General features: G+C 31.0%; 5 protein-coding genes across 10 annotated transcripts in view; 2 read left to right on the top strand and 3 right to left on the bottom strand.

Moving 5' to 3' along the window:
* trc (Serine/threonine-protein kinase tricornered) overlaps positions 1–2,939 on the bottom strand; it is a 334,990-nt gene extending 332,051 nt beyond the window's left edge. For all 4 annotated transcript variants that reach the window (XM_067047828.1, XM_067047832.1, XM_067047835.1 and 1 more), the window contains exon 1: positions 2,860–2,939. In XM_067047828.1, coding sequence (XP_066903929.1) covers positions 2,860–2,924 — 65 coding nt within the window. In that variant the 5' untranslated portion in view covers positions 2,925–2,939. The remainder of the gene's footprint in view (positions 1–2,859) is intronic.
* Positions 992–9,703, top strand: LOC106685977 (uncharacterized). Of its 2 annotated transcripts, none has more exons than XM_014429045.3 (4): positions 992–1,253; positions 1,370–1,465; positions 1,556–1,644; positions 9,136–9,703. In XM_014429045.3, exons 2-4 carry the CDS (start codon positions 1,402–1,404, stop codon positions 9,601–9,603), a joined length of 621 nt encoding a protein of 206 aa, XP_014284531.1. In that variant the 5' UTR covers positions 992–1,253; positions 1,370–1,401; the 3' UTR covers positions 9,604–9,703. The 2 variants fall into 2 exon arrangements, with proteins under 2 accessions (XP_014284531.1, XP_014284523.1); XM_014429037.3 differs by having other exon boundaries at positions 995–1,253; positions 1,385–1,465.
* A 1,045-nt stretch (positions 9,704–10,748) lies between these two features.
* On the bottom strand, positions 10,749–11,459 carry LOC106686011 (gem-associated protein 6). The gene is made up of 2 exons (XM_014429086.3): positions 11,285–11,459; positions 10,749–11,151 (listed from the first exon to the last, which is right to left on the bottom strand). The coding sequence occupies exons 1-2, from the start codon at positions 11,383–11,385 to the stop codon at positions 10,818–10,820; spliced, it is 435 nt and encodes a 144-aa protein (XP_014284572.1). The 5' UTR covers positions 11,386–11,459; the 3' UTR covers positions 10,749–10,817.
* An 851-nt stretch (positions 11,460–12,310) lies between these two features.
* Positions 12,311–17,065, top strand: LOC106685970 (uncharacterized). 2 transcript variants are annotated; one of them, XM_067047885.1, is made up of 5 exons: positions 12,311–12,814; positions 12,875–13,068; positions 13,146–13,334; positions 16,630–16,764; positions 16,841–17,065. In XM_067047885.1, exons 1-5 carry the CDS (start codon positions 12,691–12,693, stop codon positions 17,063–17,065), a joined length of 867 nt encoding a protein of 288 aa, XP_066903986.1. In that variant the 5' UTR covers positions 12,311–12,690. The 2 variants fall into 2 exon arrangements, with proteins under 2 accessions (XP_066903986.1, XP_014284513.1); XM_014429027.3 differs by having other exon boundaries at positions 12,341–12,814; positions 12,884–13,068.
* The window catches only part of LOC106685848 (pre-mRNA-splicing factor 38B), a 16,046-nt gene continuing 13,400 nt past the window's right edge, over positions 15,578–18,223 (bottom strand). The window contains exon 5 of the mRNA XM_014428806.2: positions 15,578–17,877. Within this exon, the coding sequence (XP_014284292.1) occupies positions 17,713–17,877 (165 nt within the window). The 3' untranslated portion in view covers positions 15,578–17,712. The remainder of the gene's footprint in view (positions 17,878–18,223) is intronic.

The following is an 18,223-nucleotide window of genomic DNA, read 5'->3' as shown; positions in this document are numbered from 1 at the left end:
AATAAAAATAAAATAAATAGAACTACATAACCTATAAATTCAACCTTCGTTCTAGATTTTTTATAAGAAACTTTTTTTTTATTAACTAGACATATAATGTCTTCATACATATATATATTTGTGCTATGTTAAATAAAAAATAAACAGCTAAAATTAATTAACAAGATTTGAAACAATCTATTTACACCGAATCGATAGAATAAAATATATAATCTTAAACAAGAGTTAATTATTGAATCCAAAGGTTGGGGAAATTCTTTAATTAACTAAACAGAGAGCATAAATACTTATCTGTTGGAAGTTCTAAAACAATGCAAACTGAAAATGTAGCGCAAGTGCCCTTTGATTAGTACCCAAAATGCGACATCCGATGTGTCGGCTGCAAACTCAAGGCAATTTGCACCAGCCAATCCCTGGTTACTTAACCCATCCCACACGCGAATTTATCATTGAGTACGTGTAGAGGCAGCTTTAACCTTTGCCACACTTGACGGGTTCGGCTCAAATTCCGGCCAAATTGTATCATCCAATCCACATAACCTACACAAGCTTGCGCATTCAGTATTTATCATAGTTTGGAAAATGTGTTGTAGCACCTTTAAATCACATCTCTACATTTATATTCAACCATGTATTAACTTTCCTCCAACACTACCAGTTAGTAGCACACCAGGTTTTCTGAACCTTGGCTTTCCTGTGGTCTGTTGGAAATAAAATAGGTTAGAGACAGGAAACAACTTTTTGTCGAAAGGAATGTTAAGTAAACTAATACCATCAAACTCCATTCTACGTGTCTAACGTTTTATTTTTGTGATAAATAACAAAATCTTCAGAAAATTCTTTAAACAAAAAAGTGTATACACGATGGTGATTTAAACGGAATCTGTAAAATATTAACAATTACTTCATTGTTTATTGAAAACATTTCAACTGTTAACAAAAGCAAGGCTATATTGTTTATTACAACTGTAAGAATCCAAATAAGATATGAAATTTGTATATTTATTTAAAACATATTGATTAACAACAGAACAATAACAATACGATACATATTTAGTTAGCCTACATATATTACTGTAATCATAAAATAAGACAAAAATAACCTCACCAGTTCCGTCATATTTTATTTTCAAGTTTCTATTCGCATTATCATAATTGAAAAAAAAGCAACGATGATTCATTATTTGAAAAACTGTGTATAAAACGTAACTTGTTTATTTCCGTAAAAACCTCACTGCTGAATATTCATAAAGGTAGGTATTTCCTTTGTTTATACTTTTCAAATAATTGTATTGTGAGCTTTCGTAAAATAACCATTTAAGGGAAAGTGTACGTTGAATTAGTAGTGCTGACGCAATTGGAGATCAAGTGAACTTTGTTGCAGATTGACATCCCGAGAACATGGCAAGTTACTCTGTTGCAAGGGCATCTTTGTTGAAGCTTCATATTGAGAACTTATACAAAAGTTAGTAAAAATTTGGAAGTTTAAAATATCATCATGTATCATGTATCAATTCAATCAAATTTTTGAACCAAACTTTGAAACTTGTTTTAGATGCAGCTAGATGTTACCATCCCGACTTAAACAGATTTCCTGATATCCCTCTACCCATTCATAACTCGGAATATCAGTTATTTCCTGAGGTAAATTAAACAATACATCTTCGATTCCGTGGAAAAACCTGTACAGTGTTGTTTTACTCTATTTTTCTTTCTTTTTATCCACCTATAAAACAATTTCAAGCTACCTTCAAGAAAAGGTTTTAACCAGTTAGGTAAATACTTTTTCAGCAATATTAAAATTAATCAGTTCACCATGCTCAAGTATATGTGTGATAAATATTCGTAGAGGGGATAATTGGATATTTCATGAATTCATTAAAAGATATGAGCAATTTCCTAGTGTCCATCATTGCCATTATAACCTAACCTTTCACTCTTGGAAAGTTAGTACGCATTTAAGTACATGAGAGATTTTTCCACACCCACGAAATTCCATGTAATACCTTTATTTTATTTTATATCATCGGTGTTATCTAAAAAGGGTTTGGAATTCAATAATCCACTGAAGAGAAAATTTTGAACTTGACCTGGTTTGGATTTCTTAAGGTTTATGTATGAAAAACCATCAGTGTGTTTATGAGAACCTAGAAAATTCTTAATTCAATTGTGAAATTGTCATTGTCATTAATTCCAATGAAAAGTTACCAATTGGTTAGATTAACTTTTTTTACCGAACACGAATGATATATAAATTTATTAAAAAGTTTTGATTAGTAATATACAAAGAATTATTTTAAAGCTTATTAGAAACTATATGGGGGCATCCAGACTAAAGGTATTTTATCATGTTAATTAAATAGTACCGTGACCCATTAGAGGAATAGGGAATCGCTTAAATTCGTTTTAAAAAGATAATTTGACATACAGGTACTAACGGTTTGAATATTTACCGTCACAATTTATTCTTTTAATGCAAAACAATTAGTGATCAACACATTTTCACTTAATTTAATCTACCCTTTTTTCTCAAATGTTTTCGTTGGAGGACTACCATGTTTGTTAATAATGAATCTATCCAATTTACAATAGATGGTAGCTCACCAAACAAAACAAAGTTCAGATAAATTCCTACCTCGTGCACTTACGGATAAGCATTTATCCCGACTTACCTTAAATCACCTAGCTTATCGCAAAATTTAGAACTTCTTAACCTAAAATTCTACTGTTTAGAACTAAAAAGGAACTCAGATAGAAGAGCTACCTAGCTTGAATTTAAAAACAATTAAGTGACCTAGACAAAATAATCATCAGAATACGAAATCTACATCTAAATTAATTTTTCAAATTTTAACTTACCCGGAATGGACAAAATAAGGTTCGAACTGAGGTAAACAATTAGCACTAGAAACTTTACAAAACATTGTAGAAGACTCGGCTTATAATCACTTTCTTTTGGAGTCTAAAGCTACAGCAATTACATTTTACGCGCGCATTGATGCCTTTTTTTCTATACCAGTGCTACCAGGTCGTTTCAAGAAGTTACAAACTGTGTTAATATTCGTACTGCTTTTAAATTTTAGCTACTCGAATAAATCACTGGCCTGGGATTATTATGTAAATTATTTCATGTTTACTAATTTATTCAATAAAATATTTTTCTTTTTTAGGAGCGTAAAAAAAACCTAATTTCTTGTAAGGGTAGTTGTTCTAAATAAGCCTTTCGAGGCTCTTGGTTGGAAAGCTGGAAATGGTTATATGTTCATTTTACCTCAGATAATAATAACTAAAGTTTGGTTCTAATTTCCAGATTTAAAGTTGTGGAAAAGGGGGGGAGGGTGTATTAAATCCCAAATTTTCTGACTTTTTTTAGTTTCTGGCGTTAAATTTTTTAACAAATAAGGTTATTCTATACCTAATTAAAGAAAAATTAATTATGGGTCGAATGAATGCCAAAAATTATAAATTCGGTCTAGCAATAGTGCAAGATGCAAAAATGATTTTTAGCAGTTTTTTCGAAAAATTCAATCCCTGTTGCAATCAGTCAACCACTCACAAGGAGCCATTAATATATTTATTCTTACTTGCTTGTCTGTACAAATCACAACCTACTTCCAGTAAAGATATAAATTAAAAATTAGCAAACTTATAACCTATGGGAAAATTTTTAATTTTTTTGTAGATCTTTCGCCGCCTGAACCAGCATTCGCCATGCCTGTCTATCTTGAACTACTCCTTTCCAATTTGCTGCATGCATACATCTTCATGTCGATTCTGTCTATCCATCTGGTTTATAGCGTTTCAGGTGGTCTCTTACCAACTATACTGGCTGTGTGGGTTCAAAATTGAACTTACCAAGACTGCAAGCCACTAATCAATATAAAAGCCAGGTTCTGCTTTCCTGGGTGATCTTAAATTTTAGAGCATTACAGTTTGATAAAAATGATATTGATGATGATGGTATAAATGATATACTGTCACCGGGGACTTGGTCCCTAACAATGCCTAGGAGGACTTGACTGTAGTATTGCCTTACACTGAGACTTAGTATTACTGTTGGGATTTGGTACCTGTAATTACCTGTGAGGAATTGGTCCCTAGTACTTACTTAAAATGATACTGTGTATTACTGTGGGGAATTGGTCCCTGGTATTTACTTAAAATAATATTGTGTATTACTGTCAGGACTTGGTCCCTGGTACTTACTTAAAATGATACTGTGTATTACTGTGGGGACTTGGTCCCAGTAACTACCTGTGAGAATTTGGTCTCTGGTACTTATATAAACTGAAACTGTACTACTTGCACCGTAATGGACAATAGAAAATAACTAATTTGTATAATCATCAAAAAATAATAAAACCATTTTAACATTAAAAACATAATTGGGGTTTAGTTATAACAAAAATGATAGATACAATTAAGTAATATATTGAAGGAAAATAGAAATAAAGTAACTGGTAGAGAAGGGGGTAAGCCAAAAAAATATATAATAATGTTAGTTTGTTAAATAAATTTAGACTTTAGGAAGTGATATAGCTGAGATGAGATGATGATAATGATGAGTCAATGTGGTGCATTGTGTTAGATGATTCACTTACTTGCTGAGCCCCATTTGGGATGGGTCCTCTGGTATGTGATTTGTACTACTGATGCTGATATTCTGGCCCCCTGCTGGGTGCCCCATTGCTGCACTCACTGCCTGTTGAACTGCTCTCTCTTCTAGGGTTTGTAACAGAGTGGGGCTGGTTCCTTGTTGTGTCTTCAGGGCTAAACTTCAAGGGATTATCCCTATCAGGGCCAGTTGTCTCTGTTCTCCTAGATGACACCCCTTTGTCACTTTAACTCTCCCATCTAAACCTAGAACCTTTTAGGTTCAGCCTATGGCCTGAACATTGGCATTCATTGTTTGTAGAAGCGTCCTGATCCCAGATTGCTCCAGTAATTGTGTTAAGGACTTTCCGTTCAAATCTCTTGATTCTGCTTTCTAGGATACCTGTTAGAGCCCAGGTCTCTAACATGTTATTGTGGAGCCGAGGTATTTGAAATTTTCAACTTTTGGAAACGATTTGCCATCCAGCCAGAACATGTCACTGGGGTGAATTTTTCAGCATACAACCAAATACTTATTTTTAAAGATTAACCCCCAACACAAAATGGCTGACACAAGTTAAAGCTGGAAAAGATTTATTTTTGAAGGTCTATTGTAAATAATCCCCTGTGAATAGCTATGAACAAACACATCACACCTGCAGTCAACGATTTTGCGAGACCTATAAATTCAGTCCTATCTTCACCATGTTGATAGAATGAGTGAGAATCAATGGGAAAGGAGGAATACTGAAGCCTCATAATCACAAAGGCCAAAAACTTACATAGAAGAGGAAACATGAAAAATAGAAAAATTAGATTTGATTCATCAAAATCAGCATAATTGCAGCTAATAACATGAAACTTCAACAAGAAAATGTTATGATCAGAAGGATAAGGGAATGAGGGAGTTCCACAAATAAAATAAAGGGCTGGAATTTTTGTGATTAATCAAAATTGATTGCAATTAAAAATAATACCTTTTTACCTACTGTTTTTTATTTCATGAACTGAACAAGATTTCAGCTGAATTAATTATTTTAATTGTTGGGTCTTCTTTAGTACTAACAAGTAGTAGTATTCATAGCTCTGACTCATTGCTATTGGCACCTACCATAGGAAATTGAGGTCATAAATAATTTAATTGAATAAACTATTCTTTCTGAGTGGTCATCAATAAATCCTGCATATCTTTGAGTAGTTTTAATACATCAAGTTTGAATTATTTCGTTGGTGGGGTCCTATAGGCTAGTCTTGTTTCTGCTTATAGAAACCACTGAAATTGTTATACTCATCCATTAGTGTGAAGGTCATTAACAGGTGAGGATTGAGAAATGGCATCTCAGAGGGTCATCTCACACCAAGTAAATCCTATCGCCATCGATCAAGAACATTTTGTTTCTCATTGAGAACTGTATTCTTGTCCCAATATCCACTAAGCCCAACAGTGTCCTCCCTTGTTTTACTGTATGGTAGAATTTTTTTAATTGCTATATTTCAACAATTAGATTCTTCTTCCTCTGCTTTTTTTTGTTTTGTTGAAGGTGTTCTCCAACCTTACTTTGGGGAGATTAGAAGAGGGACGTCTACACCAGCCCATCTTACTAAGAGGATTCCACACCAGAATCTTTTGTCAATTATTTTCTTACCTGAAAAAAAAAAATAGAATTTTACATTTTATTAAAGGTCATCTGAGTGGGAGTGGAGTGAATTTTATATAACACGATTTTGGAGTTTCTAAAAATGTTTGAGTTGTACCTCTTTTTTTCTGGATGTGCAATATGTATGGCACGAGGTAATAGTCACCTTGTTATACAGATTTTATATAATTCTGAACTATTTTGTTCTGGATGTGTAATATGTATGACATGAGGTGATAGTAATGCAGGTTTTATATAAATCTCACCTATTTTGCTGATAATTAATGTATATTGTACATATTAATTTCTGATTATTATTATTATTATTTCTGTTGGCTCTACATACCTTGTAGATCTTTGGCTGCCTGAACCAGCCTTCTCCACACCTGCCTGTTTGGCTGTTGCTTTCCAGTTTGCTGCATGCACATCTTTGTTGATTCTGTCTATCTAATGGCTTTTGGCCTCCCATATGGTCTCAAGCCAACAATTGGACTCAAGAGGCATTTATTATTGTGTTTAGGTGTTTTGTTGGATTGATTACTTCAAGTCAAATGTCCCACCCATCTTATCCTCCTTGCCTTCTTATGATGAGATATTGACTTAGCAGTCTCTGCAAGGAGTTCAGTTAGTTCTTTTCTCCATGTGCTAAGGCTCCTGTAACTGTACGAAGGATTTTCTATTGAAATCTCTCGATTCTGCTTTCAAGAGTACCTGTTAGAACCCAAGTCTCACAGCCGTATATTAGAGCTGGCTTTATCACAGCTTTGTGCATACTTAAGTTCAGATTTCAGTGAACCCCCCTTATAGCACATGAAAAAATTATCTGATTTTTTTGTCATACGCGAGTGTGCTACACATGTATATATTAGTGCTAGTGGGAGTAGATACTATGATATGCTGAAATGTGAGTTTTTTTTTGTTATAAATATTTTGTTTTATTATCTGTATATCTAACTTTACTTTTTATAGACTTTTTTTTATTTATATATTTCAATTATGTAATTTTAATATTATATTATACTTATATAGATATAACTTAAGTACCGGTGAGAGCAAAACTTTAATACGTCAGTGGTGCAGTACTGAAAAAGCAAATGAAGAGTTGGAAAATTATTACACCTATTTTTCTTTTATTCTATCACTAGTCAAAAAAGCTTTTGAACCATGAAAATCCATTCACTCATTCATGAGATATATATAAAAAAAACAAATAAAAATCAGAAAATTTTTAATTTGATTTACTTTAATTGTAAATATTTCTGTTAATGTGTAATTTTACCCGAGCCCCATAAGTTTTAGTTTTATCTGCTTAGCGAAAGTCTGTCGTTATTGAAAAATCAACCTGCACACTCAACAATTCAACTTAAACTTTACAATATCTCGCTACCTAAACAAACAGAGACTAACTAATTGGGACTAACGACAGACAACTATCCTGGACATCACATGTGACAACTCTGAAAAACAGACTGAATCACTGACTTCCTTCACTTTGATAAGTACTACATCATAAAAATAAATTATCATTTACTAACAAACCCAAAATATACAACATGCTGCTTAGACCAATATGGACTTACGGTACTGAGGTGTGGGACTCCTGTGAAAAATCCCACCTCTGAAATATTTAGATCTTTCAATAAAAATTCCTCCAATAAATCACTCACAGTACCATTTACATCACAAATAAATCATTACACAAGGATCTGTACATACAATTTGTAACTGACAAAATAAAAAAACATTACAAAACTTACATGACTCACTTACTGGAAACTCTAACCTGCTAGTACTAATATTAATGACTAAGACACCACCAAGAAATCTGACAAGAAGACTGAGACGCCAGGGATCTGTTATATTAGGTGGATGTACTACATAAGGAGTGTCTTCATTGGAAAGTTTCTCCACTCACAAATTCATACTAATCCTATGTGGAGGTTGTCTAATGAATCACAAATTTATACAACATGCCAAATGCTATGTGTAAAATTACAAAATAAAGTATAATAATAATAGTGGTTCTCTCAAGCTCTATAGGGATGAATCAATTGTCAGAGACCATATGGTTCTCCATAATAGACCAGATATCTTCCTTAGAGATTTAATATTAAAAAAAGCAGAACTGATTGTCAGTATCCCCAATGATAATAATATAAGCTCTGATGTGGGAGAAAAACTCAAAAAATACTGGCTATAGAATTTAAGGAATTATATTATTTGGAAAGTGTTACCACTGCTCCAATCATATCATTCAACAATGGGCTAATAAAATCAACAGTGGCAGGTATGGATGATTTAAAATAATCTGTTTATGTCTTAAGAGACAGCACGACTTGTCCGAAAATTTTAAAATATTAAATAAAAAAAGGGGGGGGAGGGAATTGCTGCTTCGACTTGAGGTTCTTTATCTTCAATTTCATCTTACCTCATGTGTGAAGAGCCTAATGATTATTTGGATTATTCAGGTAAACTAATAGAAAACAACAAAGTGAAAGCCGTTTGGTTATAATAAATAAAGGGTTCTTTTATTTTGACAGTTAAATTTTAGCCCATCTTTAGGGCTACAGCAGTGCCAGAAATATTACGACTGTTTGTTTTTTGTGTAAAGCACTTTGTCACACAATAATGAAAATTTATTGTGAATACCTTAACACTGTTAAGTGTAAAAAAAAAAACAGTTCAATCAAAAGCTCTGATGTTTATAAGTATTAAATGTTTGTCCACACAATATTGAAGAAAAAGTATTTATACATAGAATGGCTATGAAAAGTTATTTTTTTAATTGTAATTAACTGAATATCTTTTCTTTTTTTTTTATTTTAATATTCAAAATGCACTTTTCATTATTATTTAATGCAAAGTTTGAAGGAATGCTTTCATATATTTATTCATATGTTTTCAGGGTGGTCAGCCTTTCAACCTGTTTGTACCAGACTTGTCAGAACTAAACTATGATGATGTTAAAGGTGAAGCAATAGTATGGTTCAATGGGTCTGTTACACAAGGCCATAAAGTTATAAAACGGACCATTGATATTGATCTCATTTTAATCTCAAATCAAGCAATACAAACAGTTAGAGATATTCCGAATAAGATTTTCAAGAATAATTATTTTATTTCAAATGAAGGTACAATTATTACTGAGAAACGTCTCGCATTAGAGAAAGTTATGGTAAGTGCTAAAGGAAAATTGACCGAAATATCCAATAAAATACCTACAACAGGAGATATTACACCGCAAGTGACAAAAGCATGGGAAAATATTAAACTAAAATTACCCAGTTGGCAAAAATCAATTGCTAATAAGTTACAAGCATTTCAGAATAGATTAAGTAAAAAAATAGCCCCATCTAAGAAAGAAGAATGCTGAAGGGAATGCCTACATATTGTTAAATTCAGATAAATTTTTTCATCATAATTTTGTTCTTTTCTACTTTTTACTGTAATAAAACAAATACGTTTATATATTACTCAGAGTTTTTTGTTCAATTTTAATTTCTAAGTAAAATATACGATAAATTATTCCTAAAATAAAACTTACTTGTTAGTTTTAAGCTCAAAACACAATCCGATAAAAAAAGATTAATTCTTTTGCTCCTTAATATGACAAACATAGCCAGCCCAGAAGTATAAAATCTGAATTGATTCCTATTTTACTCGTATTTGAACACCTCTCATAGATGGAAATTGTGATATGAAGAGCATTGACACGCCCTTTTAAAAAATTCTGAAGGGTTATCACAATAATTCAGGCTAAGAATATCAAATATTTTGAACTTATTTGTTTTATTTTCAAGGAAACGCCATTACTACTTCTCATCTCCTTAATTTTATCTTCTGGACCATACATCCATCCATTATCTAGTCCATTGGGGTCCATGGTTCCCTATGAACACAAAAACAATGCATCTTTATAAGTAGCACAGTCCAATCTTGATTTTGAGCTCTGATTCCTCAATCTTTGAGTTTGAGTCAGTTTTTTCAACACTACTTACAATCATGACAAAATCTCGAAATAGATTACAAGCGACAATGTCATTTGTCACAGTTGCACTGGCCAAAACGAAACAAGTAGTTCGCATGCATCCATTCCATGTTAGTTAAATTACATAACATGTAATATTTTCTGAATACATAATTGTTTGTAATAAATAAAATGTTTTATTCATTAATTTCATTAAAGGGGTATGTGAGGTATTGAACAATTTTTAAAAGGATCCCCATGAGAATTTTTAAGAACTTTGAGAACCGCTTATCTAGTCCATCTTAATTAATTTATGCCTCAAATTCTCCTTGTCCTGACTACTAAAACTTATCATATCTTAATCCCTATTTTTTGGAATCTCCATCTACATAACTCTCCTGTGAAGTGGACTGTTACAATATTTCATCAAAAGTAATGATAATTAGTTGATTACTTATTTTTTAAATGAAAATGGATATTAAAAGTAAAAGAAGTTATCCTAAACTCTAATTTGGATCACACAAAAAAAAGTGATGTATAAATACAAGCAATTTAAAATGACATAAATATATTTATTTACACAAAAATAAAAACATAGGAAGTATTTTACAATATAATTTTTAGTCAAAGTATGGCATTCGTTCAATTAACTTTTGAATTTTGTTTAAAACCATTTCATTAGAACTAATGCAGTTATCAATTCCATATGGAGGGTTAATAGTGAGTTGTCCTGCAAGCTTGAGACATTCGCCTGATTCTTCAAATGGTATTAAATTCTTTGAAAGCCATTCCTTGAGCCTTTCCCGAATAACAGATACATTTTCAATGTTTTTCTCTCCTCCTTCCCAAAGTTTAATAGGATTTGGTTCCCCAACACTTATAAGTTTATGAATAGCATGTTTGAAAATCAATTCGACAGATAAAATCTTTTCCTTCTTAGTGACCAATACAATACTGCAAAAATTAAAGAATAAAAACTTGTAACTTAAGATGTGACCCATTAGGTACTTCAAACATTTAATAAATCAAATGGTAAAGCTAACTTCAGCAAGAATATTTTCCTCAAAATATCCAAAACCAAACCAACCTTTCAGAAACTGGATCCACAGTGTAAAGACTTCCTTCATGCTTCATGCCATCATTAGTTTCCACAGCAATATTCCTATCGATGTAGCCCTTCAGATCCATAATTCTTTATATAAGATATAAAACTAAGGATTTAGAGTAAATGAGGATTCAGTAAAAATATATTAACCTATTTAAATGAATTCTCTTGGATCCCGCTTAGCAGCATTCAAAGTAACCTAACTAAGCCATAACCATCACCACAGATGTAAACATGTCTCTACTACCTATTTGCTTTGTTATGTTACAATATTGTACATGTACAATAACGAATAGTACAATAATGAGCTCATAACGAAGAATTATTATTTTAGTCTAAATCAATTAATATTAATACCAAACGTTAATCAGGGATTCACGAACAACCACGAAAGAATCCAGCCATTATCAACCAGCTAAAAATCCAATCGGATGATAAAGTTAGAAAGCAGGAAATGATTTTTACATGTTTAATTTAACTGCAGATAGTAATATCTTAAATTTTGTAGATTCCAAATTGTAGACAAGGGCAAGAGGACTAGGGGAACCCCCCAAATGTTTAGGCTTTTTTCAGTTTCTGGTCTTCAAATATTAAATAACACTATTTTCTCTAATTAATTAAAGAATATTCAATTATGCGTTGAACGAATGCCCAGACCTTTTGTTGATAGATATTACCGTTTAGTAACAGTAGACCTTCAAAAATAAATCTTATGGATCTAAAAGCTGGGCTAGCCATTTTGATTTTTTTGGGAATTAATCATTAAAATTTTAATTTTCTCGCCGATTACTATCTAACAGCTAAAGAATATTTTCGAGTTTATACCTCAACTAGAAGTAAGTAAGAATTTGCGCATATGAGTGAGTGAGGATGATAATATGACTACTACCAGTGAGTGGGAGAACAAGTCGCACCAAAGGTTGAATAGTATATCTTCTACCTTAATACCCAATATTTGGTGCTCAAGAACTTTTTCGAAGAATATTTAATTAATAAAAACAATTTCATGTGACTTTAAAGCGTATTAAAGTCACTGTATTGAATTTCTTGGCAAAGTTGGTAAAAATCATTGTTTTTGCAGATTCGATTCTGACCCCATTACAGGACTTAATTTATTATGATAAGTATCGAAGAGGAAGTGCCGATACCATCAAAGTATAAAATGTAAAATATAATAGTATTAGTATAAGAAGATCCTTACCTCAGAGTATAAGAAGTATCGAAACGACTTTATAATGAGGGTAGGAGTGAAACGTTCGGGAATGTTAACACTTAAGTGCTCCAATGTTTGTTTGCAAGAAAGCTAAAGCTAATCTTATGAATTCACTAATATTAAAGAACTATACAAAGTATTCCCTTCTTCTTACAGTACCTATTTGAATTTTCAAATGATTCACATTGTAAACTACTTCCCATTTTTATTTTCTAAACAATGGTCAATGCCGCTATGTGCATTTTTTACTACTTTTACAGTTGTTATGACCATTTTGATTCTTTCTACTGACTTAAAAGGTATATATATATTTTGTTTTATTATTGACTTTAAACATTGTCTTTTTATACTTATTGTAGTTATGTTAGTTGGGCGGCATTATATAGAGTTCAACGCCAGCAATATATGGGATTTTGAAGAATCACCCCAAGATTCAGTTGAATTAATCAAACTTATTAAAAATGAATACATTTTCCCTCCAATTGCTTATACACTTCTGCAGAACTATACAGGAAAACCATCAGTTCAGATTTTAAACATTTTTCAGAAGAAGGTTATACATACACCCTCTATAAATGATGCTTAAGGGAGGTAATAATATGTATATATTATTTATTTTTTTTTTTTTAGCAATTTGGGGTTTTTATGGAATGTGGCTCTGATGGCTCAGGTGATACCGAATGGTTAGAGAAAGTGCAAAGTTGGCGAGGTCTGTTAACTCAGCCCCATCCTGACAACTTTGCTCATCTACTTACTGCTGAAAGAAGTAGAGCTCATTTGGCACAAGTTTGTATCAGTCCTACTGTTTATCCCAAACATGTAAGTTATCTACTTTTGTGTCAGTGCACATTATATGCACTATTTTAAGGAATATCAACAGTTGTGTTACTTTTCTCCTAACAGTAAGGGTATTAGAATCTACAAATTATATTATATTCTCTTAGATTATTTTATTTGCTTCAAAAAGGTAACGAGCACTGCAAATGTGCTTTGTATTCTCCATTATTTCTTATTAATTCATACACTCAGTTTTTTATATTATATATATAGTTCAAGTATGTAAGTACAATCTTTTGCTGCATGCTTGATACTACTGATTTTATTTTTATTCTAATTTACTGAGCCTTGAAAGAAATTTTATTGTGAAAAGAAGCTACAGATTGGGTCTTATTGGTATACTCTATGAACATTCAATTTTTCAGCTGTGGTCTTCTCTATGCTTACTTGTTTCTAAGAAATGAATATCACAATAAAAACAATTTGTACTATTATTTACAGTAAATGCATGGGAAATCTTTCTTTTCGGTGATTTTTTTTTGGACTGTGTTCCATTTATGAACCTAGTACATTTAACTTGTTCAAAAGGAAGATAATTTATGATCCAGAATTGCTTATCATATCTCCTGAAGAACGAGTTTAGTTTATTGTGCTATTACAAACATTATTTTAGCAAAGATAATGAGTATCAAATTCATAAGGCTGGATACAAGGTTTTTTTTTTTCAGATTTTTAGTCACAATCTTCACAACTGAGAATAATTGTTATTGGTCATTTCAAACAATCCTACTGTATGTAGAAATCAGGATAGGTGTATAGGCCGGCTGATTTTAAAAACAATCTTTATATATTAACTTCGTTCGTTAAATCATTCCTCCATTAATAAATTTAAGAGTGAAAGAAAAGTCTTCACTAAGACACTTCTAATTCAGTATCTCAATCGCCTTGTAATGTAAACTAAAGTGGATTGTATGGCCCGAGTGTTATCTTTCATTTTAGTTTTCAACAGAGACTTATGCTTTTCGCCGAAAAAACAAGATATGATCTTTAGTACAACTGCTGCAGTGACAAAGTAAGAACATTTTTTAGTGTCCAAAAGTTTCAATTATTAAGTAGACAGTCTCCGCTTGTCAGTTTTTACAAAATGTTAATTGAATTTGGGCTGAGTATTTTTTAAAATTTTATCCACTTCCCCTTTTCTAGCAATCATGAGTAAATCCAGCAGATATAATAAAATATTGAAGAGAATTATCAACATCAATGAAGATACCTCCAAAAATCAGTATACATTAGGTCAAAGTGAAGAAGATTATTATGTTCCAATTGTACCATTGAAAAGTAAAAACCACACAAAGTTCTTTTTAAGAAATATATATTTTTTTTTTATCTAACTACTAAGCTATCTTAAGGGTGGACCAATAACAAGAGGTTTAATTTTTTATAAATAACTTTACCAGTGAGTTTTGCTCAGTCTCTGATGTGCTAATGATAACTCACCGCTGCATTGAATCAGCTTTAATTTATTACAAATGAAATCTACATTCCTTTTGGGATTGGTATAGATTTAATCTACCAAAATGTGTGATGAAATTTTCTTTAAAAAGAAGTAGAATTTTTTATTACTAAAAAAAAAAAACCATACGAAGAAGACTTGCAATTTATGATTTGAGAAAAACAAAGATTTCTGTTTGGAGAAGTTTGTCGGGGGTGCGGTCAGCAAAGAACAACATAAATAAACAAAACTATATTTATTTATTTTATGCCGACGTTTCGACCTGAGTTTCAGGTCTTCATCAGGGCTATAGAACAAAAGAGATAACAACAACATTTAGAGTAACATACAATTGAACAGGAATAGTATACAAACAAATTTAGAATTATACAAAATGCAATAGAATTATATAAAATTGGTTTTGTTTATTTATATTGTTCTTTGCTTACCGCACCCCCCGACAAACTTCTCCAATCATTAATCTACGGCCAACTATCTACACCTCAAAGATTTCTGTTGTTTATTTGGTTCAAAGCCTACTTAATTGTTAAGACAATTTTGTCTGCTTTAATATGCAGCGATTTCGAATTTAATTACCTTGCTCTAATTGTTCATATAAACTTATTTGTGGCAAATGACGTTTAGAATCACCTCCTGGCCTTCAGTCCGCTCATTCTGGTACACACTGTATGTATACAATTTAAATGAATAGAATTTCAATAAACAGATGATGCCTTTGCATGATAATGTACAAGCTTGTAGGGGGTGATAAAAGTTTAAAAAAAAAAAAAAAGACAATTTATTATTTGTATTTAGTTAATATATAGAGTTGCAGTTTATTGCTACCCCTAACTAATAGAACACCTGAGATTTTTTAGCGCAATTAAGCACGTTTAATTTATTACAAACACTTTTCCTAAAATCAAACTACATCATTTCCTTTAACTTGTACTTCTTTGTATATTCATTATATTTTACAATGCTATTTGATTATTTACAAAATGAAATTCAAATTAAGAATTGCTTCATATACTAAATGCCACTTTAAACAAACAAAGGTTTCAATAAACATAATACTTTACAAAAAAAAAATACATTTTTGTTGAACTGGTCTGATGTGTAATTTTTAAAAGAAGTTTTGGAAATAATAAAAAACAGTATGTTTTATGATCAGCAAATTATTCTAATGATTAATATTCTGTAAATTTACCAGTGCTGGTCATTACAGATTGGATTTTGAAATCTAGTAGCAAAAAAGATTATAATTTGTTGATTCTATAATAAATAAATCAGATATTTTATAATTTTCTATTATTAATCAGTTCACATGTATTACTCTTCATAATTTTTAAGTATTTTAACACCAACTAGTGCACTATTATGGCTATTCACCATTTTAATGGTGGAATCATTTTTTGAATTTTGTAAATCTGATCATGTGTATATCTGTAAGTGGTATCTGGTAATTTTAAAAATGTATTTTTTTCTTTTCTAAACAATGCAGAAGTATAAATTTTATTTTTTCTCATTTTCATAAAATATATCTGGTATTGCTATAAGTGGCAATCCTAAAATTCGTACCTTCTTATCCATAATCGAGATTTTGGGTGTTACTTGTGATGAAAACATTAAAAAGATTAAGTTGTTTCTACCTTGTGATACTCTTAGCAAACATGTATTACTATAAAATGTTTATCTTTATATACATAAATATGTGGCTATCCATATGAACAGTGTATTACACATAATAGTAAATTGGTATTATATCATATTTACAACAAATATTCTTTTTTTTTAAATGGTTTTCCCTTATATAGAAAAATAATAATATGTACTTTCTTCTAGGCATTTTTCAGACATGTTTCACAAAATGAGTCCTTGTCTGCGATTCCATGCTTTCCATTGTACTCATTGATGAGAGCTTATAATACATCTCATTTGGATCTTTTATCACTTAATGAAGTTACTGCACCTCTCCAGGTAACAAGGATTGTATGTAGAATTAATTTATTATTTTATGAAATTCAAAATTTTTTATAAATATTTTTAAATTTAGGTGCTCAAATCTCTTCCAGTAGGGAGGGTTAGGATTAAAGTGATCAGTATTCGAAATCCAGAAGTAAATGATAGTAAGGACTATGAAGACATGTGTTGTGATCCTGATCTGGTGAACTTCTTGGAAAAATGGGGTTACAAAGCTTCATCCTGCGTTAATAACAATCCAACTTGCTACTATATTTGTTCTAGAACATATTGCCCTTCATTGATTATGTATAGTTAACAGTTCCATACAGTTTTCTCCATTTTATGTATTTTGATGTTTATTATTTTTATGATATATAATGCCGAATGATCCTTTGTTAGAATAATATAAGATGATTTGTGATTCTATTGATGTTTTTGTTACATGTTCTTGTTATAATTTCTAGTTATAATTTTTTTATTTTTATACTTTATATTGTTAATATATTATTTTTGAGTACAGTATTACTAACTTATGTCTAACATTTATATAGAAAAAACAAACAAAGAAATCCAGAATATTAATAAGTTTGGATATAAATTCAAAATTTCTATTATATTTTTATTGATCTGATTTCAAAATTTGTGCGGATTTTTAATCCTAAAATATTTATGTGTTAGAAGTTGATAAAAATAATATTTATTCTTTGAACAAATGTATTTTTTTTTCTCTTACTGAAATAATTTAACACCCTTCTGTTAAAATATTGTTTTTCTTTTATAGAAAGTATAATTTTTGATAAGAAAATTCGTCAGTATAAAATATCTTTTAAAAATTTGTGTATAAAATAATCCTGTTTAAATAATTGGTACAACATTCATTTGTGGCTTACTTCTTTTATCACAGGCTTTTTATTAGTGTCTATTTGCTAAAATATTAGCAATATTACAAAAAGTAATAAAAAGTCATAAGAATTTGCTTTCCCCAGAAGAAAATCTCGAATCAAGAAGTTGTGCTTTTTTAATGATTGACCTCTTCTGTGCTTCATCGAATCTATTTGTTTGGAGATCCACTTCTCGGCTGAAAGGACGGCGCTCTGGTTTACTATCACCCCTTTCTTTTTCTTCTTTCTGAAATTTAACATTAGCTTATAATTATTTTATACTATGAAGAAAATTAAATCAAGTTGCAGCCTACACATAAAAAAAATCTTATCCATGTCAGTCAAGATACAGTGACAAAATGAACAATATGTACCAGATTTGAAAACAGAATTTTATCATTAAATTTACTCAGTATGGATTAAACATCTTAAACATGTAAGCTGAGGATCTCCAACATTGTGTAAAGCAACAGAAGTTAAACTACTGAGGACACTACGTCAACACAAAGAACAACTTCCTCCAGCCAGTCAGTAAGCACAACTACCCTTACAAAAAACACTCATGTGCAGTTTGAGTGAAAAAATTGTAAGAT

This window comes from Halyomorpha halys, unplaced genomic scaffold (assembly GCF_000696795.3).
Source record: "Halyomorpha halys isolate HHAL.00 unplaced genomic scaffold, Hhal_1.1 Scaffold34.1, whole genome shotgun sequence".
Lineage (NCBI taxonomy): Eukaryota > Metazoa > Arthropoda > Insecta > Hemiptera > Pentatomidae > Halyomorpha > Halyomorpha halys.
Note: the sequence above shows the minus strand (reverse complement) of the source record. Positions and strands in the feature narration are given on the sequence as shown.

Bases quoted from the DNA above. Each gene is read 5' to 3' on its own strand.
- LOC106685977 (XM_014429045.3), top strand. From the start codon at position 1,402: ATGGCAAGTTACTCTGTTGCAAGGGCATCTTTGTTGAAGCTTCATATT. The intron at 1,466-1,555 runs GTTAGTAAAAAT...AACTTGTTTTAG, and splicing joins TATTGAGAACTTATACAAAA to ATGCAGCTAGATGTTACCAT. The intron at 1,645-9,135 runs GTAAATTAAACA...ATATGTTTTCAG, and splicing joins AATATCAGTTATTTCCTGAG to GGTGGTCAGCCTTTCAACCT.
- LOC106686011 (XM_014429086.3), bottom strand. From the start codon at position 11,385: ATGGATCTGAAGGGCTACATCGATAGGAATATTGCTGTGGAAACTAAT. The intron at 11,152-11,284 runs GTTGGTTTGGTT...TAATTTTTGCAG, and splicing joins GTGGATCCAGTTTCTGAAAG to TATTGTATTGGTCACTAAGA.
- LOC106685970 (XM_067047885.1), top strand. From the start codon at position 12,691: ATGATTCACATTGTAAACTACTTCCCATTTTTATTTTCTAAACAATGG. The intron at 13,069-13,145 runs GTTATACATACA...TTTTTTTTTTAG, and splicing joins TAAACATTTTTCAGAAGAAG to CAATTTGGGGTTTTTATGGA. The intron at 13,335-16,629 runs GTAAGTTATCTA...ACTTTCTTCTAG, and splicing joins CTACTGTTTATCCCAAACAT to GCATTTTTCAGACATGTTTC.